At 51.4% G+C, this 26,149-nt stretch overlaps 1 protein-coding gene across 1 annotated transcript; it reads left to right on the top strand.

Annotated features, from left to right (window-relative positions):
• The first annotated feature begins 7,394 nt into the window (after positions 1-7,394).
• On the top strand, positions 7,395-21,336 carry DYRK3 (dual specificity tyrosine phosphorylation regulated kinase 3). Its single transcript, XM_072733409.1, has 3 exons — positions 7,395-7,634; positions 9,699-9,810; positions 15,186-21,336. The coding sequence occupies exons 1-3, from the start codon at positions 7,558-7,560 to the stop codon at positions 16,758-16,760; spliced, it is 1,764 nt and encodes a 587-aa protein (XP_072589510.1). The 5' UTR covers positions 7,395-7,557; the 3' UTR covers positions 16,761-21,336.
• Positions 21,337-26,149: the final 4,813 nt, after the last annotated feature.

The raw sequence follows: 26,149 nt of genomic DNA, 5'->3' as shown, positions 1-26,149 counted from the left end.
GCCCGCAGACCTTAAAACGAGTGGCCATCCTGAACCACCTGCATTGCCTCCAAATGGAGGGTACCTATCCCGCTGGACAGGGGTCTGAGGAGGATGCCACATGGGTGACAGTCCCCAAGCGCAGTTACCGCCTGCTGGGGTCCGGGGCCTCTGTGGCGAGAGAACTCCCAGGTGCTTCTGATTGCAGGCTACCCCTGCCAGCCTGCCTGATGCAACGCTGGCAAGTCAGTACAGATCCCTGCAGCTCCCTGTGGGGGAGAGGGGGGCAGGGGCAGGCTGCGCTGCTGGAGACTGTAAGAGACACTTTCCCCTAAGAGGTGCCTCCCAGTAAAACACGCCCCGGGGCCCTGATTACTGGAGAAGCCGGGACCCCACCAGGCAGCCGGTCCACATGGTCCCTGTTAATGCTGCTGCCTCAGAATGGTTTTCTGGGGGTGGGTTCTCTCCACCCAGGAGGCGAGCAGGTGGTTGGGGAGCAGCCTGTGCCCCACAGGCCTGGAGGGCACCGTGTGCCAGGGGCCAGCTGGCAGGGTGCTCGCACTGCCCGGGCTGGGGCCACTCGGGGCAGCATAGCCACGGACCCGAATCAGGGTAAGCTTCAGCAGACTCCGAGTCCAACAGCAGGCGGTGAGGGAATGTGGCATCTGCATAACTTCAAGTGTGCATATTCCCCCTGAAAATGCAGAGTTGGGGAAAGATGGGGCCGGGGGCCGGCGGGTATTATTATCCCTCTGCAGTAAGGGACCCCGGGAGCCCTGATTGCTGCTGGAGGTCTGAAATACCAGCACCCAGTAAGTCTACAGGGGGACTGTGGCTCGCTTTAGCCGCTGTCTCTGATCGCTTTTAGGGGGAATGGGCTCCTTTTACATTTGAAGCTGTGCAGGTGGTAGGAATGGGCCCCAGCTCCCAAGGGACAGACACCCCCGTTCACCCCGGGGGAGGCTTTCAGGGTACATGCTGTACATGTGTGGGCCGGGCAGGTCCGTGTAGCCAGGAGTGTGTACTCAGAGAGACAGTGAGCGAATGGAGAGGCCAAATCACAGGTTGGGGCCTCTACCCCGGGGACCTGGCATATGCCTGATTCCGAGGCTTCACCTACACAAAGATGCGTATTTCTCCCAGAGGCTGATTTGGAGAAATCCCGACTGCCTTGCCAGCATGGGGCCAGCTGGGATGGCTGGAGGAGCCAGTAGGAGCCACCAGCTTGGATTGCTGAAGACCAGGTCCTGGATAGAAAGCCCGTCTAAGTGGGGACTGACCGTCACCAGTTGAAGTATATGTTCCCCAGCTCAGGGGGAACAAACCCCATAGCTTGCGTCTTGGAATTATGCAAACCCAGGTACTCCCAGCAGCCCCCTCCTGGCTCCGCCTGCTCACCTGCCGGTTCGCACACGTGCCGCCTGCCCTGTATCAGCTGGCCTTGGCCCGCAGGGGGCACTCCAAGCCTGTGGAACTCCAGCGGGATCTCCAGCACCTGATGGGCGTCAGGGCCTTCCCCGGGAAAATCTAAGGGGGCAGCTTGTCCTCGACCGCAGTGCCCAAGCATACTCACCGTTTCCTGGGGTTCCAGGCCTCTGTGGCCGCCACAGCTGGCAGGTGTCTCATATTGGAGGCTACCCCAGCCAGCACTCACAATCCGGCCCTGGCAAGGCAGCCCAGATGACTCAACTAGGCCTCCTAAAGGAATATGTGCATTGAGTAGGTTAGGTCTTGGAATTATGCAGGCTTTGCACTTGAGGCTGACACCTTACACCCCCAAAACCTCCCTCCTGGGACCTGACATTGCCCCGGTGCAGGTATATAGCTACTTTGACCTGTGCAACCCACACATGCCCAGTCTTCACCTGGCGGCTGCTGGTGCACCGCAGGGGCCAGTCCAGGTCTCTGGAACTCCAGCATGAACCCAATAAGCTGAATGGCAGTAATGGGGTCAGGCTTCCCCAGTAATTAAGGCTCCCAGGTGTCTCTTATTGGAGGTACCCCAATCAGTCAGCTGCCCCATCCATCTACTATTCTGCCTTCAGCAGAAATATGTGCCTTTGCACATGTCAGATGCCAGGTACCCCAAGGAGCCCCCTCCTATGACCCGGCCTCGCCCCATGTTGCCCTGCTCCAGGTGTCTGACTACACTGACCTTTGCTGCTGGAGCATGCCCAGTCCTCACCCTGGCAGCAGGCCTGTGGCTGCCAGGGCCCTTTGGGGTTCTGGAAGTCGGATGGAAGACCAGCCACGTGAATCTCCCCCAGGCTGAGGGAGCCCACCACCTGAAAAGTCTTTCTGGGGTGGCACCTTTAAACCGGCCAGAGTCAGTCCTCCCTGGTCTGGCTCCCTAATCAGGCCTGGGGCTCCTCCAGCAATCAAGGCTCCCAGGTGTCTGCTATTGGAGGACACCCCAGCAAGCCCATGGCCAGATGTGGCAAGGCACTCTAGAAGCCTCCAGCTCACCTCCAGCGGGGCTATGTGCCTTTGTGCATGTTAAGGCTAGCAATGAGGCAGATGCCGGGTACTTCCTATAACCCGTTTTTGCGACCCAGCCCGCCTCCCCACACACACTTGCCCTGTCCAGCTCCCTGGCTACCTCCAACTGTGCCACCTGCACATACAGTCTGTATTCCATCAGCCACCGTTGCACAGCCAGCGCTTACAGAGCCTGTGGAGCTAGGGCCCCTCTAAACCACCTGCATAGCCTCCAGGATGGCGGGGCTCCTCCCTCCTGAAAACTGGTCTGAGGCAGCCCCTAAAAAGAACAACCACCAGTCCCCAAGTGGACTTACTATTTGCTGGGGTCTGAGCTTCTACAGCCATCAAGGCTCCCAGGCTTGGGAGACCATCAAGCCTCCCATCCAGGCTTCTTGGATGATACCCTGACCAGCCTATAGGATCCAGGCCCGGCAAAGCCGTTCAGCTACTCCAGCTCCGCCTTCGGTGGGAGTATGCACAACTGTGGAGGGTAGGGCTCGGAATTAGGCAGGTACCTTGTAATCCCAAGAGCCTGTTCCAGGAACAGTCCTCTCCAGGCAGTAACCCTGGTCAGGTGCTCCTCCCGCCCGAGCTGTGCACCTGCACATGCACAGTGCACACCCCTAAGCCAGATTTGAGCAGGCCTGGCCCTCAAGCCTATAGAATTCTTGCCAGGCTCCAGCTACTGGCGTTGCCACCAGTAGCATAGTCTCTGGGAGCAAGTGGGGAACAGAGGACACCCCGTCCTGCCTGCCACCTGGCCCCACCCTGTCAAAGGAGTTGAAAAAACCCTCCAGCTCTGCCTTGGGATGAATACGCCCTAAGAGCAGGTAGACCTTGAATTAGGCTGATGTGTTGTACCTCCTAGAGCTTGCTCCTATCATCTGGCCTTTCCCAGCACTTGCCCGGTGCTAGGTCCCCGGCCCCCCGACCTGCACGTCCTGTGCATGCACCATACGTGTTCCATCAGCTGCCTTTGGGTAGGTGAAGCTCTCCAGGCCGCAACAAGCACCAATCCACAACCACCTTCGTAGGCACAAATGTGGAGATCGCCCAACACTGAATATTGCTCTGAGGTGGCCACTGGGATGGGCAATAGTCTTCACCTGGACTTACTTTCTGCTGGTTTTCCGGGCTTCTGCTGCAATCAGGGCTCCTGAGTATGTTATTGGAGGATATTCCAGCCAGCTTACTGTATTCATCCTACGCAAGACAGTCCAGCTCTGTTTTCAGGGGGAATAGTTAGGGCTTGGAATTTGGCAGATACCTTGTAATCACAAGAGTCCACTCTTGTGATCAGGCCCCTCAGGACACTTGCCCTGTTCCAGATCCCTGTACACCTGCACATGCTTAGTCTACACAGTCAGCAGGCACCGTATCAGGCAGCTAGTCCAAATGGGCCACCTGAGATCCGTGACTACTGACGATGCCCAGGACTCCAGCAGAGAGCGAGTCTACGAGGTGACCGACTCGCCAGCTTGAGCTACCACCTCAGAACAATTTTCAAGTGGTGGCCTCCCCACATCCTGGAGGCTATTCAGGTCATTTGCGTCTCACCTGAGCTCCATAGGCTTCCAGAGCTAAAGGCCTACTGATGCGTGTGGACCACATATGCCCTGGTGGCACAGGTCAGGGTAGTGAGGAATAGGGAAGGGGCAATGTCAGGCAAGGCTGGGTCATAAGAGTGGGCTAATAGGGACATCTAGCATTCTCTAATTCCAAGCCTTAATCTACACAGTGTGCAAATTCCTGCTCACAGCAGAGCTGTAGCAATATGGACTGCTTTGCTAAGGCAAGGCTGGACAGCTTGGCCAAAGTATCCTCCAAGAACACACACTTAGAAGGCTTGATTGCAGAGGGAACTGGGGACCCTAATAGGCAGCGGGTCCGTGGTGGGCTTAGAGGTCACTTTCTCTTACTCTTGAGGCAGTGCCAATGATTGAGGATGGATCATTGCTCCATAGGCCTGTAGGCCCCTGCTGCCTAAGGGCGGCTTATGGGGTGTACTGTGCATGCACGGACCTCGAAGGTCAGAGTAGCCAGAGACCTGTTCAAGGACAGGTGTCAGGAGTGGCTGTGTAATGGGAGTGGGTAGTTAAGGGTATGAGGCGTCTGCCCAATTCCAAGCCCTAACCTCTGCAAGTGTGCTTATTTCCTCTGAATGCAGAATTGGAAAAGACTGGACTGCCTTTCCAGGGTCCGGTCAGGCAGACTGGGGGATGAGGGTGAGGTTCCAGATAAATAAGATATAGTTTTAATGTTTCAAGGAGCTAGATTTCTGGGTTTCTGAAAAAAAAAATAGCAGGTATATTTTTCTGGAGCTCAGGTAAATTTGAGGTCCATACAGTTGGGGGGGAAAAAGGAGAGTTTCACAGTTTGTCTCCAAATGATTTTTTTTAAATGCATTCCAATTTTGTGATTCATAAGGCATGTTATGTATCAGCATAGGATGCTCTAAAGAATAATCCACGGCAAATGAAACGATTTTAAACTTAGCCCACCAACAGCTGTCTCATCACAAAACTGGAGGTGAAGACAGCCACGGGGATATTTTCTTACTCTTCATTTGCACCTGCAGCGATCACAATCTGAATGTCTCATTGATTTCTGAAGTCCCTGGAATAGCACCATTTGTTTATTTGTTACAGTTTCCTGATGTTGCGGATATATCAGAACTGGCTTCAAAGGTCAGGCGGGCATCTTATATTTGGCTAATCCACGTTGGCTAAATCTGGCTTTAGCTATGTGGAGAAAGATAATGGCTATTTTGAACTACGTTTGAGTGGGGCTTTGGAGGGGAAAAAAGGACATGAATCATGTGGGAGCTGCTCCAACCGCTCAAAAGGCCACAAGACACCTCTCAGAGAGGGTGTGGAAGCTCCTGCTAGATCCTTCACTGGACTTTAAGCCAGCCGGATGCTGAACCCAGCCAGACTGTTATGAAGCAGGGGCTCTTTGAAGAAATATTAAGTATTTAGAGCACTAAAGTCAGAGATCCATGAAGCCCCAGCACCTCCAAGAAATCCTTCCTTCCTTGGCCATGGGAACAGCTAAAGATCAAAGAAGCTTCTGTTTCCCACCTCGGGAGCAGGAAGGGAAGCAGGAATGCTTCAGGTTGGCTCCCCGAGGTATGTCTGAAACCTGAAACCGGAGACGGGGTCCTCTCAGAGCAGTGATTCAGGATGAGGCAAGAAAACTTGTGGGAGCAAGTCCCATTCCAATGTTCAGGGCAGGGAAGTGGTCTAGGGTGTCCGCCTGGGTACTGAGAACAGGGATTATTTAGTAGGGTTTTGCAAACATAGAGCTGGAAGGGACGTCAGGAGCAATCTCCTCTAAACTCTCTTGTTGCCATGGAACCCTCTCTTCAAACAAAAGCTTGCAGAGGGGCCCTAACACAAACCCGCAGGACAGCAGGATTGCTGGGGGTGCAGCAGGGAGGGTCAAAAACCCCACAAGAGCTTATGCATAAAATTAGAATAACTTTAAGCATTGGAAGTTTTATTTCTACCATGGAGAATTTAAAGCAACATTGGTCAAGGAGAATACGGCTCCCCCCAAGCGATACATTCTTAATTTTTTATCAAGTGAAAAGCCTTTGGATCCTTGAGGACATTTTGGCTTGGAGGCTTGAGAACAGGGAATATGACTTTTAGTCACCCGGACATGAGCCTCGGATGGAAATTCTCGGATGTACGGACTGTGCTGGGCGGGTTTGGGGCCAGGAGTCCCCGCGCCCCACCAGGCGGCGCCCCTGCTCGGCACCCAGAGAGCGCTCGTCCCTCTCCCCGAGGCCTGGGGGCCCGACTTTGCAGGTGTCGGAAATCCAGTTAGAGACGCGGCGCTCGCTCAAGGAAACCACACTCGGTTCTTCGGTTTTAACCTCCTTCCTTCTCACGTTCGTCCCAACGATCGAAATCCGCCTAACATTCGGGTTACTGAGGTTTCTTCGCTTTTCAGAAAAAGGAAGAAACAAATCCCCCAAATATTCCCGGGGACGGGGGTGGAAACTAAGATAAAATAAAGCACACAGAGGAAGAGCTTTCTGGGGGCGTGGGGGGGGGGGGGGCTGGTGCTGCCGAAGGAAGGCTGGGGACTGCGCTCGTTGCAGCGCAGCTCCGCGGGCCTCAGTTTACTCATCTGTCAAATGGCTCTTTGCGCCCGCCCCCCACCCACGGCGGAGCCAGACCGACGTCAGCTTTTTTTATTTTTTTAAGGTTTTATTTATTCATGACGGACACACACAGAGAGGGAGAGAGAGAGAGAGAGAGAGAGGCAGAGACACAGGCAGAGGGAGAAGCAGGCGCCCTGCAGGAGCCCGACGCGGGACTCGAACCCGGGTCTCCAGGTCACGCTAAAGCGCTGAGCCCCCTGGGCCGCCCCATGATCAGCTTAAATGCCGCATCCCGCTTCTGTCTGCAGAGAAGGGCATGTCACAGACCGGCCGCCGATTGAATAGCACCTGCTCCTGGGCGCCGGACACAGCGGCCCTGCGGGAGTCTACCAGTACCGCGTCCCGCGTTCTTACTGCTTCCCTTACCCTCCGGCGGGGGGTGGGGGTGGGGTGGGGGTGGGGAGCCCCCCCCCGTGGGAGAGCCTCGAGGGAATTGCACTTTTTTTTTTATTATTAAATGCATAGTCCAGGGAGGTTTCCGAAGTGCAGGCGCCAACGCGCCGAGGGGCGGCGGGCCGGGAGGGGCGCGAGCACCGCGGAGCAGACACCGGGGCCAGGCGCTGCTTCCGCACGTGCTCGGCCCGCCCCGGAGGCCCCGCCCCTCCGAGCCCGCGCGCCCGCCCAGCCCCGGCCCCGCCCCCGTGCGTCACCGCGCAGCTGCGTCGAGGCGGGCCCCGGGGCGTGCCGCCGTTGCTAGGCGACCGCGCGCTGCCCCTCCCCTCCCCTCCCGTCCCCTCCCCTCCCCTCCGCCGCCGCCGTCCGCGCTCCCCGCCCGGCGAGTCGCGAGCAGAGGCGCGCGGGTCCGCAGTGTGTGCTCGCCGGGCCCCCGGGAGGTGTCGCGGCCCCGGAGGCCGCCGCCCGCAGCTAGGCCGTGCACGCCGGGGCCTCAACCGCCGCCCCGCCCCCCGGGGCTCCCGAGCTCGCGGATGGGAGGCACCGCTCGCGGGCCCGGGCGGAAGGATGCGGGGCCGCCCGGAGCGGGGCTCCCGCCGCAGCAGCGGAGGTAACGGCGCCGCCGCGGGGTAACGGGCGAGGCGCGGGCGGAGGCTGCGGGGACCCCTCGGGGACGGCCGGGGGCAGGGCTCCGACCCCTCCCGGGGGACCCGGCGGCCGCCGCCCCCCCCCCCCCCCCCCCCCCCGGCCCACCGCGGTCGGGAGCAGCCGGGGCGGGGGCGGAGCGGGGCGCGGTCCGGAGCCACAGGGAGCGGGGCGGGCGGGCGGGCAGCGGGACCTTCGCGGAGCCCTGTTGCTCTCGGAGCAGCTCCCCGAGGGCTGAACTCTGGGGTGTCTCCGCGAGGGGTGCGGTCCGCCTTGGGATGTGCAGGTGCAGGGTCCTGCCGAGCCGGGCTCTCTGGGGATGCCGTAGAGAGAGACGCTCCACCTTGCATTGTATTTTACCCCGAAAAGGAGACCGGGGACCACCCCCCCCCACCCCCCTCCCCTCCCCTCCCCTCCTCGCTTCATTTGCATGCAGACTTCCTTTGGGTAATTTCCTCTGCCTATTTATAGGATTACTTGCAGGTCTTCAGTGTCTTTTTCCTCTATGAATGTGGACGCCTGTCCCATTTCATTTATTACAATCGTGCTGTTGGCCAAGAGTCGGTCACATGCAGAATTTTGGGTTGTCAGAGAAGCAATTTTCTTTTTCTTTTTCTTTTTTTTTTTTTTTTAGAGAGAGAAGCAGTTTTCGTGAAAGATGCAAATAATTTCTATCAGGATGTGAGCTAGTTTTTAATAAGAATAGTCCAAAAAGATCTTATTTCCTTTTTTATCTCATCTTATCTCTAGTCCAAAAATATCTTAGTGGGCTATTTATTATTTATTTGTTTATTTATTTATTTATTTTTTAGTGGGCTTTTTGAAAGTATTCTTTTGAGTTTCTAGAAGACGTCGATGAAGAAGGCCCTAGAACCAGTTTTTAACAAAAACGGTTTCTAAAGGCAACGTGAAGTATTGAAATCTTAAAAATCTGAAATAGATAGTTCAGCATGTTTTTAAAAGATTTTTAAAAATTCTCCCCGCCCCGGCAATCCGGTCACCACCACCGTTGTATTTGTATGTATTATGGAAAGATGATACAATGAAAGGCTTATGTATACGACTGGGAAATTCGTGTTCTTAGTGGTAGATGAAGTACAATATCTGGGATAGGACCCTCTGGTGGATTAAAGAAATCCTGTCCCTCGTTTGTGGTGGGGGCACAGCGCTAAAGAACGGAGAAGTGGTCCCTGGTTGTTCAGCATTTGGCTTCCCCCACCCCCCAGAAAATGAAGTGGGTAAAGAAGTGAAATTCAGTACAGTTTGTTATGTAGAGTATCCCTTTAGTATTTGGTGTAGTATTTATTCAGCTGTACGTTTCTACAAGTTAGGTAGGTGTTAAGTAGGTAAGTAAATAATAAAAAGAAGACAGCCCTAAGACCTTTCCTGCATGTAGCCTGGCACTATTCCCATTTTAACATGTGGAAAACAAGCTCAGAGAAGGAGGTAGTACAGCTAGTGGTAGAGCTGAGATTAGAATCCAAGACTCTGACTTGTAAAATGCAGTTACCTCCCCCCTTTCTCTCTCTCTTTTTCCCCCCTGTTTTGATTAGGTTTCAGGCTTCAGATTCAAACTAGCCTTTATTTTCAAGTAGTAATTTAAATGAGATCCTTTTGACAGTCCCTATTTTTATTTTTTAATTTAAAAAATATTTTATTTTTTAGTAATCCCTACACACAGCATAGGGCTCGAACCCACAACCGCAAGATCAAGAGTCGCATGCTCTGCCAACTGAGCCAGCCAGGCACCCCGATAGTCCCTGTTTTTTAGCAACATTCACAGAGTAAGACTTGTTCTATTTCAAAATAAAAACCTAGAAATGCTTTCCTTTTTAGAAAAATAAAAGTTAGGTTTCCTCTATTCTTTTGCCAAATACCCGCGTTGTTTGTATTTGATGCCAAAATGCAGTGTAGACCTTTGTTTGTGTTATTTGTGGCAGATGTGAAGCAATGAAGACTGAATGTTTTGAATATACAAGCTTATATGCTTAAGGTACTGACGGATTTTATCTGTAACCCTTTCAACTAGATTGGGGGATGGTGTCTATGATACCTTCATGATGATAGATGAAACCAAATGCCCACCCTGTTCAAATGTACTCTGCAATCCTTCTGAACCGCCTCTACCCAGAAGACTAAATGTAAGTAAATGAACTAGTTCTTTGCTCTCTAGTTGCCTTGGAAAGAAGGAAGTGCTACTTAATGCCCAAGGTACAGTTACAACATCTCGCTGGCAACCCAGACTCTTTTGTTTCCTTTTGGTTTCTCTTGACTTTGAAATAACAGTTGCCGTAGTCCCAAGTTTAGCTTTACAGAATGATTTTGGTTTGGAGCCTTACTCCTTTCAATCACGGGGGTAAATATGTGGCATTTTATCTAGGGAATATTTATTTTGTTTTAGAATGACATAGACAGCATGTTATGAAGGCTCATTTTAACAAAACCAGGAACGGAAGATAACCCTGAATTCATAGATATGCAAATTTTTTCTCCCTGCTAGATAGAAATGCGGTCCCAGCTTATTAGTATGCTACAGAGAATCACTTTATAGATCATAAAATAAAACTTGAGCGGTACAGTTTTGGCTTTTGATGCACTTAATCATTCTGGAGCTTGCAGACACTGAGCTTTTGACACTGTTTTACTTAAGGTAATAAAAAAGATTAATTTATATTCCCTCAGCATACACAAGAGTAGTGGGGAGAACAGGCTTTGGACGAGTTCCATGACAGGGAGAAGCTGTCCTGTGACTTTAACATTTGCTGCAGATACCACCTAATGAACAGAGTGAATAATTGAATATGCTAATTTGTAATTTCTCCTTCACATTTCTGCATTCAAGACCTCAAATTGTTTCTATATTCCAAAAAAAGTTACTTGTATTTTTCATAGCTCTCTCCAACTTTTTGTCTGCTTTTGCTATTAAACTCAATCTTTTCACTAGTTTGAAGGCTAATAATATTACAAAGTATTGGCTAAATATATTTGGAAGGCTGGTCACCCTATTTTTAATCTGTTCTCTGGAGTACAGTAAGTTTCCTTTCCATTCTAAGCAAGCCTATTTCTTTAATATGTGAAAAACCTCTAAGAGCTCCAGAACCACATACTCCTCTGGTTGACTCTCAGTTTTCTTGGTTACTGGCTGCCAATTAGCATGTCCCTGTGGGAAACTTTTTGCAATTGGGCTGGCGCATTAACATGTGACTTAAAAGTTCACTTTAACTTTAATTTAGAGTTAGCCCATGCTAATCATCTCCCAGTAGTTCACTTACATTGTATATTTCAGGATCACAATGAATTTCATACTGTATAACTGCACAGAATAACAGTTTTGGGGAAACCTAGGATTTTCCATTCTAGCCTAATGGTGTCTTTGCAAACTTTGCTGAAAAAAAGGCTCTGAGCTCTTGTTGACATTTATAGTTCATTATGACACAATTCCATCCCCAGACCCTATTACTCTTTTCACTCACAAAGCCTTTAAGCTTCATTGTTTATTCAAGATGTTCTTAGGTTCTCATTGTATACTATAAATCGTCTGCTTATAGGCTCTTATTGGGCTAAGCTTAGTGTTGCAGATTTAGGGTCCAGAGCTAGGGAAAGAGTGTTTCATATTCTGGATGAGAAGGATATTGCCTCTCAGAATTTCTCAACAAGATCTTCAAGACTTGATTAACATAGTTGAAGATTCTATTTGAAATGTCAAGAGCTCTCCAAATTAACAGTGTATGTGATGCATTCTTAAAACATGATTAATATGACATTATCTGTCCCTGTGGTATAATTACATAATGAAGAAAATAATTGATATAGTTGGTCAATTGTATTGCTCAGTTATTTTGATTCTAACTACAGACTACAAACATATGGTATTTTATAACTATTATACTTTAACATGCATGCAAATTGTAGATTCCCTTAGAACAATGGAAGGAAGATTTTATTTATAGCACAACCGTCTTGATACATAATTGATTCAGGCCAGTATTTGAGTTATTTACAGGAAAGGAAAGAAACCTAAGAGGAGAACCCCTCCCTGTGTGGAAAAATTCCTTCCTGGAATTCTTCAGATTCATTGGGGATTCAAAGCTTGATAATCCATAGTGGACTGTACCTGAAGCATGGTGTTCTGTTCTGGGGGGCCACACTTCAAGAGAGACGTGAAGTGCAGCATGTGTCAACACAGTCAACAGTGTGAATAGGATAGTAAGCAACCTGACACAAGCCATGTGAGGTAGAGGATGGAATGCGATGATGAGCCCAGAGAAGAATGGTGGGGGCAGGACAGCTGCACTTAGGTATCTGAAGGACGTTTACATGACATTTGGCCACTTCTGTGTAGTTCCAGGGGGCAAAATGAGACTCAATATTTAGGGAGGGAGATTTAGGCTCACTTTAAGGAGAAACCATCAGTCAGGAAATCCAAATGACATCCTTAATTTTATTGTTGATGTGAAAATTAAATGTCTGTTTTATATCCGTCCTTATGAATGTTCTGTGCCTGAGACCCTCTCTTTATCACAAACAGAAATGAAGACGTCCAGAGCCAGCACAGCCTTACATGTAGGCAGAGTAGGTTAAAAAAAAAAAAAAAAAAAAAAAAAACAGGGATGGATCCTGGACCACAAATCCTTTTCCTACCAGCTTGTCACTGATGATTGGAGGTTCCTAGAGTCATTTCTTTGCATTAAAGTTCCAATATCTTGGGATCCCTGGGTGGCGCAGCGGTTTGGCGCCTGCCTTTGGCCCAGGGCGCAATCCTGGAGACCCGGGATCGAATCCCACATCAGGCTCCCGGTGCATGGAGCCTGCTTCTCCCTCTGCCTATGTCTCTGCCTCTCTCTCTCTCTCTGTATGACTATCATAAATAAATAATAAAAAAAAATTTAAAAAAAAAAGTTCCAATATCTTGAAGAGGTGACACCTTCAATTGTATAGCAAGTCGCAAGCAGGTTTTATGTTGGAGGGAAAGTGGGTGAGGTATTTCCATGCGTCCTAAAGGAAGGCCTAGTGTGGGGGCCGGCATCCTGCAGGAGACATATCTAGTGCCAGATGTCTGGTGGAGGGAGCCTGGAGATAGGGGAGGAGGGCCTACGGAGAGAAGAGAGAAACTGAAGGGAAACAGGGCGCACAGGAGTTTCAACTTTAATATGTTGAAAATTTTGCCTAATTATTAGGCAGTGTTTATAAAATGTTTTATAACTTGTAAAGGTCTTTCACATATATCATTAATTATAATTTGGTTCACACAGCCTCCTACAAGGAGGTATTATTATCCACATTTTATAAATAAAGAAACTAAGGCTAATAAAGTGGGCGAAAGGTCAAGGGACCTGTCCAGGGACCTTACAGCTTTTAAGCAGGATAGGCAGGACTCCAACCCAAACCATTTGACATATCTTTTCTTCAGCACTTGACTCCCAACACCCTGTAAGTATGTAGATGTATTGACATTAGGTAGTAAAAACGTGAAGGGAAACTGAGATGCCTACAGAGTTTTGCTTTTATTATGTAAATCTATCTAAAACCAAACAATGAATTATGAATTGAATTTAATTAAAGAATTAAAATTCCCTCCTTCAGCCTAACCTATCTTCTCCTGGATTGTATTTCTTGAGGATACCTGGGGTTTTATCTTTAGCACTTTTAATAGTGAACAGTCGGGCTGGGTTCCCTGTGACCCTCACGTGGCTGGATGGATAGATGAATGGGACCCTCTTCTGTTTTTTTCAGTCCTAAGTACAGGAATAGTCATTTGACTTAATTTCTGTGAAGAAAAATGTCGCATTATATTTACATCTTAGCAAGGTATTTGTTGTCTGCAGGCCTGTTTTATTTTCTTGACCAGTGGTAGTTCTCTGTTTTGGCATCAGAGAGATTTTTTTCTCAGACCATATGTCAGCTCTTAAACACTTCTTGCAAAGTGTGGCTGCAGTCGTATTGGCCGCGTCTCACTTGTGTGTGCAACCGTAGTACCCTGTTTTTGTAACTACAGGACTCCATAAATGTTAGAATTGATTAAATGACATGAAAGGAGCAGCCGGCAGGAACAAATGTCCTGCTTTTATAACTACAGTTGTGTGTAAAATTTGCCAACACTTAAATTTTTCGTCATTTTTTTGCTATTTATATTTTATCCTTTATTTATATTGTTCTTTAGGCAATAGGCCTGTGCTGTTTTCTTAGGTTATATCAAAATTCTACCTTTTAAAGATTTGGCCACTTTGGATCATTACCTTTCCACAGGTAATAAGAAAAGAATCTTCTTGGTTTTTGATTTTCTTGAATCTTGAATCTTCTTGATTTTTTTTCTCAGTGTATATGTATAATTTTTTGTAATTCTCTTTTTTGCTTTTCTTTTTCTCCATCTAATTTCAAAGAATTGTATTTCATCTCAGAAGAATGAGTAGAACTTTCTTCAGTGAGTTACTGTTTCTTGAAGGAGAATGTTAAGCAAACTCAAGTAAAAAGAGTAGTATGCCTTTATCACGCAGGCTCTTGCTGAGGAAGAGTGGGTGATAGGTGTGGGTGAGAGACACAGGAGAGAGACTCCCTATTTCCTCAGGAGAGTTTTACAAGAACCTCTCCCGCCCCATCCCCTGGGTCCTTGGATCCTCACTCTTACTCATCAGATACGTAAAGAATTGTCCCAGTGGACCTTCGGAGTTCCCTCTGGCTTAGAACTCTTACGATTCAGTGAGCTGAGCCAGAAGCATTCAGTCATTTGGGGGCTGCGGGGAGGGGACCTGGGACTAGATAATGAGCTCTTGCTTGATTCCAGGCCATAGCCATCATTCAGCCCTAGTAAAGAGTAGTACAAGTACTAGGAGAACCTGGTGCCAAGTTGTGTTCATGAGAAGGGTGCTGGACTGACAGGAGACCTGGGTTCAGATCCTGCTTCTGTCCCTTAATGATGCTTTATCATTTATGGAACACTTCTTCTGTCTCTCTCTTTTTTAACAGAACACTTTAATATGTATATTTTCATTCTGATATATGCCCTTAAAAATTGGGAAGATACTTGAAACAGAAAATAAGAGGCAGTATGTATGTAATCAAGTGCCAGATTACATGGTACAGGTGTGAAAAGCTGCAGAGGTTAATCAGCACGGGCTTGGAGTAGTTCTAGATGGAAGTGGGGGACTGGAATTGGGCCTTGAAATACTGTAGGATTAGAGGGGATCAGGTAAAAAGATTCTCAGCAGAAAGACATACCTATTAGAAGGAACCTAGCACATTTAGGGTTTGGGAAGAAGACCATCCTCTCTTGAACAAAGCAAGGCATATATCGAGGGTTGAAGTGGGCATGATACTTGGGGGCGGGCGGTGTTGGGGAGGCCTGAAGATGAATATAACACAAATCTCTAGAGACTCCTGCTTTTCTTATCTCACTTTTGGGTCATTGTAACCTAACGTGACTGGACGGTTTTGTTGTCGTTCAGGCAGGGGAAGGATTCTTTTATCCTTCCACTGTTTTTAGGGGCTTTACCATCACATTCATTTTTCTTTTCCATAGATCACTGCTGAGCAGTTAACAAGAGATCACACTCAGCGCTTCCTGAATGGAGGTGAGGTGAAAGTGGAACAGCTGTTTCAAGAATTTAGCAACAGAAGATCCGATACTCTTCAGTCAGATGGCATCAACGACTCTGAAAAATGCTCTCCTACCGTCTCTCAGGGTAAAAGTTCAGATAGCTTGAATGCAGTAAAACCCAGCAATTCAGCCAAATCCTCCAAAGTGGTGCCACTGACTCCAGAGCAAGCCCTGAAGCAATATAAACACCACCTCACTGCATATGAGAAGCTGGAAATCATCAATTATCCAGAAATCTACTTTGTGGGCCCAAATGCCAAAAAAAGACATGGAGTGATCGGTGGTCCCAATAACGGGGGGTATGATGATGCAGATGGGGCCTATATTCACGTACCTCGCGACCATCTAGCTTATCGATATGAGGTGCTGAAGATCATTGGCAAGGGGAGTTTTGGGCAGGTGGCCCGGGTCTACGATCACAAACTTCGACAGTATGTGGCCCTAAAGATGGTGCGCAATGAAAAGCGCTTCCATCGTCAAGCCGCTGAGGAGATCCGGATCTTGGAGCATCTTAAAAAGCAGGACAAAACCGGTAGCATGAACGTCATCCACATGCTGGAAAGTTTCACATTCCGGAACCATGTTTGCATGGCCTTCGAGTTGCTGAGCATAGACCTTTACGAACTAATTAAAAAAAACAAGTTTCAGGGTTTTAGCGTCCAGTTAGTTCGCAAGTTTGCTCAGTCCATCTTGCAATCCTTGGATGCTCTCCACAAAAATAAGATCATTCACTGTGACCTGAAGCCAGAAAACATTCTCCTGAAACACCATGGGCGCAGCGCGACCAAGGTCATTGACTTTGGGTCCAGCTGCTTCGAATACCAGAAGCTTTACACGTATATCCAGTCTCGGTTCTACAGAGCTCCGGAGATCATCCTAGGAAGCCGCTACAGCACACCTATAGACATATGGAGTTTTGGCTGCATCCTTGCAGAACTTTTAACAGGACAGCCTCTCTTCCCGGGAGAGGATGAAGGGGACCAGTTGGCCTGTATGATGGAGCTGCTAGGGATGCCACCACCAAAACTTCTGGAACAATCCAAACGTGCCAAGTACTTCATTAACTCTAAGGGCCTACCTCGCTACTGTTCTGTGACTACTCAGGCAGATGGGAGGGTTGTGCTTGTGGGGGGTCGCTCACGTAGGGGTAAAAAGCGGGGCCCTCCAGGTAGCAAAGACTGGGTGACAGCACTGAAGGGATGTGATGACTACTTGTTTATAGAGTTTCTGAAAAGGTGTCTTCACTGGGACCCCTCTGCCCGTTTGACCCCAGCTCAAGCATTAAGACACCCTTGGATTAGTAAGTCTGTGCCCAGAGCTCTCACCATTGAAAAGGTGTCAGGCAAACGGGTGGTAAATCCTGCGAATGCTTTCCAGGGACTGGGTTCCAAGCTGCCTCCCGTTGTCGGAATAGCCAATAAGCTCAAAGCTAATTTAATGTCAGAAACCAACGGTGGTATACCTCTGTGCAGTGTACTGCCAAAACTCATTAGCTAACGGACAGTGCTGTGCTCAGAGATGTATATGTATGTATTTTTAATTATCCTGCAAACCTGAACATGGGGAGAAAATACAAGCCCATTGGTGGATATGTTTTTGTTACACTAGATTTCTTTTTTTTTAACAAGGCAAAACATTTTTATATGACTGTAACAGAACTCTCCAAGGGCTAATTACCTAACCAGCCTGTGTTGGCCATTCTGGAATGTACATTAAATGACGTTTTATAGGTCAGTGCATCTTCGTTATTGTCGTCAGATGTACATCACCTTATGCTCCCACTGCTTTAAGTCCCTTTCTCTCAAGATACAGGGTACCCGAGAAGTCTATCCTGAGCACTCGTCACTTCTCGTCTCCCTCAGCGTCTGTTCCAGAGGGGTAGTTTGGGACACGGCCCTGCTTCGTTCGGCATGAGAGCTGGAGCCAGTAGCCTTCTCGCCCCAGCAGGCCATTCCGTGAGCTCATTCCAGGGGAAAGGGCTCAGCAGAATATGGGGCAGGGGAAGGTTCTGGAAGCTCTTAGTCACTTAAAGAAGTGGTGTCACTGCTTCTCGGTGACTCATTCTCTTTCTCTCAATCCTGTAATGTGTGCTGTGTTAACTTTATGTTATGACTTTTATGATTATTTTGCTTCTGATTTGTTTCCTGGGGAAGGCATTTTACAGATGTCCTGCCACTTTACCAAGCACTGGTTTTAAAACTAAGCCCTGTGTGTCACTTTACCACCCCGCCCCACCCCTCTCTGCAGGGAACACAAAGCAGCGTGCAAACTGCAGTTCCGAATCCCGAATCGTGGAACCCTGGGGACCAGCCTCCTTGCTGCATTTCCATGGACTTCTTCCTTATGAAAGCCTCACTATCGGATAAACCTAACCACAGGCCCTCCTTGCCCCCCAGGCCCCGGCTCCTCCAAGTGCCACAGTCTTCCCCACTGTCCCTTTAAGCCCAAGACTATTCCTGAGATTCCGAGTGAACTTCAGTTCTAAGAAAATCCAGACACCAGTAGTCGTCCACTTCCTTTTCCATCCCTTGAGCCTCCTTCCTTTTTCTCCGTCAAGATTCAAACAGTGAGGGCTGGCGGTAAAGCTAACTGCTAACTGAACTTCCTCCTTGGAAGCGTGGGGAAGATACAGGAACCAAGCCGCCCCTACTGCTGTCTTGCCCTCTGCTTCTGCCCCCCCCCCCCATGGGGGCACCTGCACGCAGGCCTCCCTGTGCCCTCTAAGGGAGACCGTTGCTTCCTGCAGCACCATCTCAGGGGGACCCAGTTCCTTTTTTCCTGTTGAGTCTGCGAGCTCCACAAGGTGGGAAGACCTTAAGATCCCCGGGAAACAACCAAAAGAAGAGAAAGGCCAGGGGCGCACGGTTGAAGGAACTCCGGCCTTACCCCGGGCCCCGATTGCCACGGCCCAGGCTCTGAATACGGAGCATGAACGGGTGTCCACGTAGCGTGGCCTGAGCCCCCAGCAGGAGTTCACATCGAGGCCTCGGCCTCTTGAAACCGGGGATGTCCTGGTGCTTCTGGTGGCTGTGCAACCGCACTATTTAAAACTTGAATCACTTCCTTCACTCTTGGTTTCCAGAAGGCGAGAGAACACACCTCCTGCTGAGCTCTCTGCCTGATGGTGACGTTGCATAAGAAGCCCCTGGTTATCTTGCCAGAGCACGTGTTGAGGTTGTTTTGCCCGTTGCTATCAGTGTGGAAGGCAAACTGTTAAAGAAGACTGCTGCCCCAAACACATCTGCCGTGCCCGGGATTCGATGTTTGTGTTTTTAGTGAGTGGTCTCCTAGGTCAACGTGTGCTGAGGTGGGAGAGGAGGGAACCTGTGCATGAGGTTGGCAGGGGGTCTGTTTCTGCGCCTTGAGTGGACCTAGGCTTCTGAAACCAGGCCCAGTGACGGGCCATAGACAACCCGTGACACCAGAGACAAATTCTAGAAAGCTCTGGGAAGGTGGATGGATGTGTTTCTGCCTGTTTGGCAACCTAGGGAGTGACACAGAGCAGAGTCACCCAAGCTGGCACGCCTGTCTTCTGTTGCCGTGTCAAGTTGGGGAGGGTGGGCTGCTTTAAAACGTGATGGCTGTGCCAGACGGAGCTGGGGAGGTTTAGGAGTTGGTTTCAAGTTTAGGGGCAAGTTGTCATTTTTAGAGGCTGTTACCCAGTGCCCACTTTTATCAGCCACTGTGGAATTTTCACTTGGATCCCTGCCCCACAGCAGGGAGTGACTAAATTGGAAGAGGTAGTGCAGAGATCGAGGCTGACACTTACCGAATTGTTCTTTAGCTGTTCTTGTTCTTCTGGTCATTTCAATTAAACAGGTCAAGTGGGTTGACTACTGATTTTTAAATTGACTGAATCAACCGAGTTTCCAAATTGCTATTGACACCGTGAAAAGAGTTGGGTAGGAATTTTTGTTTCCGTTCCTGAAGTCATTTTTTTTTTCTTTCAATGTGGGAAATTGGCTGATCCAGCTCATACCTACCTGCGCCTTGTATCCGGCCCTCTCCTACCTTCTGTCGTCACAGTGATTCATCTGTTCATCACATGCTATCGTGGTTTCTCCTTTACTGGAATGTAAGCTTCAAATGGGCAGGCCCGTGTCTTCATGGTGCTCTAAATTAACCGATTGTAATGCTATTCATGTGCAGCTGATGGAGGTTCGTTTCCCTCGGTGTACCAGGAACGTGCTCAACTCCTGTCTTCTTTTAAACTGGCCCACACTACCTCCAGTCTCTAATTTCTTCTTTTTGAAAAAGGGGACTCGGAGAAGGGTTATGTGAGGACACCTCCTTTTGGTCTGGTACTTGACACCTTGATGATCATGAAAAATGCAGCCATAAGCTTAACTATGACTTAAAGATTCTGCTTCCAGCCTGCGGGGACTCTGAAAGAGGAGAGGGTCTAGCCTGGCTCTTGCCCGAAGACATTGGTTTAGGGCTATAGTAGCATGCTTTAGTCCTAGGTGGGGTGTTTTTTTGGGGGGAGGGGGTTGGTTTTGGATGTGGTTTTGTTTCTTGTTGTTTTTAGAGAGGGAGGGGGCAGAGGGACAGAGGGAATCTTAAACAGGCTGCACACCCAAGTTGGAGCCGGACGCGGGGCTCGATCTCACAACCCTGAGATCCTGACCTGAGCTGAAATCAAGAGTCTGCCACTTAACCCACTGAGCTGCCCAGGCTCCCTGAGCCCTAGGTGTTTTAAGAGGGTTTGAGACAGACGGGTTAACTGGCTAGTGTCCTCATACTCTAATGTTTTTGACCCCTAATCTGTTGAGAGTGGGGTTTATTGCATGATCAAAAAACAACAGAACAAAGGACTAAATAAGAAGTTCAGCTGTGAGACAGTTTGGATCTGTAGCAGCTGGTCGCCTTGAAACACTTTCTGTTTTCCCTAATTCCTAAGTAGGCATAATTAAAGTTAAATGCTAAATTTTAGGGAGCAGCTGATAAAATGCTTCTGAGCTTTCCTCACAGAATACTCCTACTGCTTTAGTGAGCCGTGGAAAACTTTTAATTATTTCTCAGGCATCTGTTGTTTGATGTCCTCAGCATGGAAGGTGGAAAAGCGACCACGATCGTTCTGAGCTGCCTCCGAACGCTCTTTTCTGCTCTTGAGAACTAAGGATAAGTCCCTAACCTTTGAACCAGGTGGACCGCGCATGTGTTCCTCCAGGTCTTCAGTCGTGTTGGAGATAACTGGTCTGTAGAGCACTGTAACTTCCTGGACGTAGAGCAACCGCAGCATCCGTGCTAGGAACAACCTGGAGTCTTCCAAATAAGGAGAGAGACGAGACAAGGGACCGGCACATCGGGCAAGAGTTGTTCTCTGCCAGCATCAGCCTTCCAGTTTTAAATAGTATTTTTAACATCCTCAGTTCAACATGTCCCACTTTCATCTTCAACCTGTAGTTCCTAAAGCCCAGGAATTTAAAAGAATTTAACTTCCGTATCTGGCCTTCAACCATAATGGGATTCGGGCAGTCCTTTCCAAGTGTCTGTTAGATTATGCCCACTAACTTCAGTGAGGCAAGGTTTTAAGAGTCACAGTGAACCCATCCATGTAAGGACTGAAAGCTCTGGTCCCCGAGATCCATAACCCCTGAGATAAGCCAGAGCTACAAATACATCGTCTAGACTTTGAAGGAGAGAATACGATTCTTAATATAGCTCACCAACCGCTAAGTCGTGCCTAGACTGTCATAATTTTTCTATAACGGGAGAAGCCTGCCTGGCTGCCTGTTGGCTAGAAAGAGTCTCACCTCCTCTGCCACCGCACAAAAAAAGCTAAAAAGAACGAAGGAAAAAAAAAAAAAGGAAAAAAAAAAAAAAAAGAACGAAGGGCCCCGAATCAGGGCAGATGGTGACCCATGACTGTTTCAGCTCAGGGTGTCAGCCTCTAAAGCATCAGGTTTGAATCATTTTGGTATCATGGGACTCTATCATTGTTCATTTGAATCTGCTGACACGCTTCCTCTGGAAAGTATAGTTTGGCATGGATGAGTCAGTGGGTTTTTTGTTTTGTTTTGGGGTAGGGGGGGTGTTTTTTAAAAAATAAAGATGAAATGCTTTGACAATTTTTCAGCATCTCATGATTGTTTCAGAACCAAGGGTGAGAACGTCCGCAGCTGGCCCCGCGTTCCCAGTGTGGTGAGTGGGTACCAGTCAGTATTGGTGCCCACAATGACAGAGAAAGAAATGCTCGAAAAAGGAAATAAAGGGACAGAGGGGTAGGACGAGAGGCAGACTTACAGAGACTGGGCCTGTTCTTGTAGTTCCCCAGAGCTTGGGGGCGTACACGCCCACTTTGTGGAAAAGGGTAGGGGGAAACCGTGTCGGGATGGCCGTTTCCCCGAGGCCCTGAGTGTCAGCTCTCCTGTCACGATTTCTTACATTTAGCCTTCAGGGCCCCAAGCTTAACTTAAGGATGAATCCTCGGAAGCAGCCTCAAGGAGTCCAGTTTATTCGGGAAGTCTCAGGGTTTGTCTTAGGTCCAGGCCTTGTGCCACTCGTTAACTTAAATACAGTCTGAGGGATGAAGCAAAAGGAAGGAAAGGGAAACGGACTTCTTAGCGGCCCTTGGGCAACTTGGCCCCTGCCTGCTTCTGATCAGGCCCTGCACCATTACTGCCCTGGCCACAGGAGCTCAGGGGACGCAACTCAAGGACCGCCTCTGCCACCCTTGAATCATCCCCTGGATTCTTGAACAGGTTTTCGCCTCCTGGGAGCCTGGCCTACGTGCTCCCAGGAGAGCCAGGCAGTCTGTCAGCCTTGCGCAGGCGAGTCCGACTTCCCCACCACCCGGTATGCCCCGAGCCCAAGCCAGCCTCGGGCTTTTTGCACCATCATCAGGCCAAAACTCTCAGAACTTAGAGCTTAGAAGAGGCAAAGAACTGGCACCGAGGATGCCCGGGGTTGTCCGTTGCTCTTCATTATGCAGGAAGGCATTTCAGTCCAGAGGCAGAACCCTAAGTGACTGCGGATTGACTGACAATGCTGCGGTCTGATCCTGATCTTTCTATAGCGTGAGCCTGGCCACAGTTCGGCCTTGTTTTGCAAAGGCTGCCCAGCCCTGCCTTTGCATCTAGCTGCTGCCAGGCTCCCGGTGCAGGAGCCGACCCAGGATACCCAATCCGAACCACTGCAGAGTCCTTAATCATTCCCAGGGTGGAGCCCTGGCCCAAACACCTCTGCCCTTCTGAATCACGTCCATACAGGCCTTTGTTAGTACGTTTATTCTTTCAACAGTGACTTATTTATTGAGCAACTGCTGGGTGGGAAAGGAGGGGCGGGGGGGGGGCAGGGGAGCACTCTAGTGGCCTTTGTCAGGGTTGGGAGCATGCACAGACAGCATTGCGGGCCACTTGCTCACAGGTTTTATTTAACAAAAGCCAGGCGATGGGTTTAGAGAAAACGCCCAAGTTACCCACGCTCTGTTCTGGTCTTAAACTTGTGCAGATCTCTGAGCGGATGGGGCAGGAAGGCGAGATGGATTCACAAGAGGATGTTGAATCTCTGCGGAGGGTGTGAGGCTGATAGAAGAGAAAGCTGGGGCAGGTGGGTGGGGGGCGAAAGGGCCACTATCCCACATGGCTCTCGCTCCATTTCCGACCTTGACGATGAGATTGGGGTCACCCCTGGGGTACTCCCTCTCCTCAAACATCAGTTCTATCCCAAATTAACCATCCCACAGGCAGCAGGGGGCCCTAGCAGCCTCCCTAGCTCCCTAGCTCCTCCGCAACTTGCCGGCCAGCTCTGCTGTTTTCTGCGGTTGCTATACCGACCTCGTGTATTTCTGTCCCATCCGCAAACCCGGTCAGGGCCTGAGACCGAGGGGACCACCCGGAGGGATCCAGACGCTTCCTCCCTGACTGAGATCACGCTCTGCAGGGTTTTGAGCATCTGTCCCACATTGTCCTGGTTCCAGCCGCGTCCCGGGCAACCTTCTTCATCCAAGAGCCCCTTTCTCCTCCTCGGATCCGCTCCCTGCTTCCGAATGCTGGAGGCACCGCCCGGGCCCAGGGGCACCGGGGTGGGGGTGGGGGTGGGGGTGGGGCTTCCGACTTGGGTGCCCGCGGCACAGGTGCTTCCCCTCCCTCCTGCCGCCGTGACCGGGGTCAGCAGCTCCGGTCTTCCTGCGGGGACAACTGTTTCCCACCTGCGGAGTCGCGCTCGCCACCCCGCCTACCCCTCCCAGCCCAACCTGGCCCCGGGGCAGCTGCATTTCAAAGGGAGAGTAATCCCTCCGCGCCTTCTCCGCGCCCCCCCATCTCCGCCCGGGAAGGTGCAGCACCTGCCGGGGAAGCCGGGGCGGAGCTGGGGCCGCGGGAGGGGCGAGGTGGGGTTCCCCCGACCCGGGAGGGGGCGGCCCGGGTGGCTCAGCGGTTAGCGCCGCCTTCAGCCCAGGTGTGACCCTGGAGACCCGGGATCGAGTCCCACGTGGGGCTCCCTGCATGGAGCCTGCTTCTCCCTCCTCCTGTGTCCCTGCCTCTCTCTCTCTCTCTCTCTGTGTCTCTCATGAATGAATAAAATCTTTAGAAAGAAAGAAAAGAAAGAAACCCGGGAGGGCGCACCCGCGGCGCTGGGAGCGCTGGGAGCGCCCCCCTCCCCTAGGCCAGGTGCGCGGCCGGGCCCCCTCCCCCCTCCCTCCCCCCTCCATCCTCCCCCCCCCCGCTGGGATTCCCGGGGGGGGGGGGGGTGCGGCGTTGACACGCGCTCGTGCCCGAGGAGCAAGAGAAACATTGCAGCAGGCGGCGGGGGAGTGGAGGTTAACAAGACCTGGCGGCCCCTCGCCATCACCCCCCATCACCCCTGCCCGCCGCCCGCCTCAGGGAGCCCGAATGAGGGTGCCCGGCTCTCTCTCCGGAACAGGGAAAGGGGGCGAAGGCCCCCCCCGAGACTCCAAACACACCTGTCGGGAGCCGCGGTCCGGAGCCACACTGCACCCGCGCCCCGTGCGCTGCTCACGCGGCCTTCGCGACCCTCCCTCCGCCCACCCAGCTCCCCAGGGGCCAGGGGGTGGGGGTACTTCCACCTGCAGGGCTGGGGGGCCGCGCGGCGCCAGCTGAGGCTTGGGTGCAGGGGGAAGCCCCGCCCGCCAGCTCTGCCGCTGGGGGGGCGGGGAGGGGCCCCCCCGCATCCCTCGCCTGGACCCCCGCGGGTCGCAGGAGCCCGAGCCGCTTGCAAGGGAGAGCCCGGGGCACCTGCAGCTGGAGCGTCTCAATTCCGCGGGGCGGGGAGGGGCGGGGAGGGGCGGCTCAGGCCCGAGGGAAGCGGCCCCGGGACCTCCCCCCCCCCGCCCCCCCCCCCGGGGTGGGGACCGTGGGGCCCCGCGTCCTGGCCCCGGGAGAGGGCGACAACCCCAGGGGGCAGAGGGGTGGAGCGGAGCAGAAGACACCCACAAGGCTTAATCTGGCCAAAGCTGTTGTTTCCAGGAGGCCTAGGTGCGCACGCACAGGTGCACGCGCACACCCACCCCCTCGCGTCTTTGCAGTCGCCCAGCTGTGTCCACCTGCGTGCATTCCCGCCCCGTCTCCAGCCCTCTCTCGGTTCAGACCACCTGCATTCGATGACCTTCAGGGGTACACCTGACTGCCCCCCCCACCCCGCGACTCCGGGACACAGGGCCGCGGCTGCTTCTCCGGTCTAGGACTCAGTTTCCCTTTCAGCGGCTGGTTTTGGATCTGGCTCTCAGGGCCCCCTGGCAATCTAGGGCAGCACGCAGAGAGAGGCTCCCAGGAGGAGAATTTTTCCTGAAGTCGGGGAACTAGGTGAAACGATTCGTCCAGCTAAAGCCCTCCTTGTTCTGATCTAAGCTCCCAGCCAAGAAGCTGGGGACCCCTGAGCCAGGAGACCCGTTCACTCAGGTCCTGCCGGTGAGAAAAGTGCCCCCGTGTATCATGGTGCACCTGTGCACTGCAGTGGGGGTCTGATGGCGGGCTGGGGGTCACAGGGAGCCAGAAAACTTGCCCCCTGAAGGCTGCCACGGTGCTGAGGAATGGGGAGACCCAGACAGCAGCGGGTCCCCAAGGAGCCTGAACTAGAGGAGTGACCTGGGGTGTGTGTGGGGGGCGGGGGTGCCGCCGAGGCCTGGCACATTCAACAGCACTGAAGACCATCGATTCATGCATGACTGTTCAAGAGAGACACCGGACCCCCCCCCCCCCCCCCCCCCCGCCAAAGAAACAAACAAACATAAAAACCACTCCAGGTTTACAAATCTAACTGGTTCAGAAAAACCCTGAACCTAGAGGGAAAGAGCAGGATTATCTGTGATCTCAAGGGCTACTGTGGATTCCAAACCCCATGAAGGTTACTCCGAAGGTCGGGGACAAACGTTCACTTTCTCTGGCTGGAAAACTGAAGACGCCTGGGGGGTGTGGGACGTATGCAGAAGCATGTAAGTTCCGGGGAGGTGATCAATATATTTGAATCTGAGCCAAGGTAGGGCCCAAGCGCCAGTGCGGAGCAGCCACCTGGAGGACGCACCTGCAGAGGAGCTGGCTAGGCCGCGGGGTAGACAGGACACCGGGTCTAAGCCCCACTCCAGGAGGGGTAATTGGGAGAGTCCGATGAAGAGGCTATTTCCAAAACTGGGCAGGGTTCCAGGAAACTAGGAAGGGACGGGGAAGCACCCAAGGGATGGCCACATTGGCCAAGGGAAGGGATCGGCAGGAGGCGGCCGCTCGGCAGAGGGCCTTGGGGAGAGGAAGGCAGGCCAGGCGGGAGGAGGCGAGGGGATGAGCCCGCTGCCCTCTCCGCTGACTCCCACTGTCCTGCTGGCCAAGCCTAGCTCAGAGCCAGAGTAGAAGAGACTGGTTGGTGTGCTCCTCAAAGGCCAGACCCAGGGCCCGGGGCCCAGTGGAGAAGGGTGGGGAGTGGAGCCAGAGGGA

The sequence above is a fragment of the Vulpes vulpes genome, chromosome 13, assembly GCF_048418805.1.
Source record: "Vulpes vulpes isolate BD-2025 chromosome 13, VulVul3, whole genome shotgun sequence".
NCBI classification, from domain to species: Eukaryota; Metazoa; Chordata; class Mammalia; order Carnivora; family Canidae; genus Vulpes; species Vulpes vulpes.
The sequence above is the reverse complement of the archived record's forward strand: the minus strand, read 5'-3'. Positions and strand labels throughout refer to the sequence as shown.

What these genes read in the sequence shown, in the direction of transcription:
- DYRK3 (XM_072733409.1), top strand. Translation starts at nt 7,558, where the DNA reads ATGGGAGGCACCGCTCGCGGGCCCGGGCGGAAGGATGCGGGGCCGCCC. An exon ending in CTCCCGCCGCAGCAGCGGAG is followed by an intron (nt 7,635 to 9,698) that starts GTAACGGCGCCG and finishes CCTTTCAACTAG; the next exon opens with ATTGGGGGATGGTGTCTATG. An exon ending in CTCTACCCAGAAGACTAAAT is followed by an intron (nt 9,811 to 15,185) that starts GTAAGTAAATGA and finishes TCTTTTCCATAG; the next exon opens with ATCACTGCTGAGCAGTTAAC.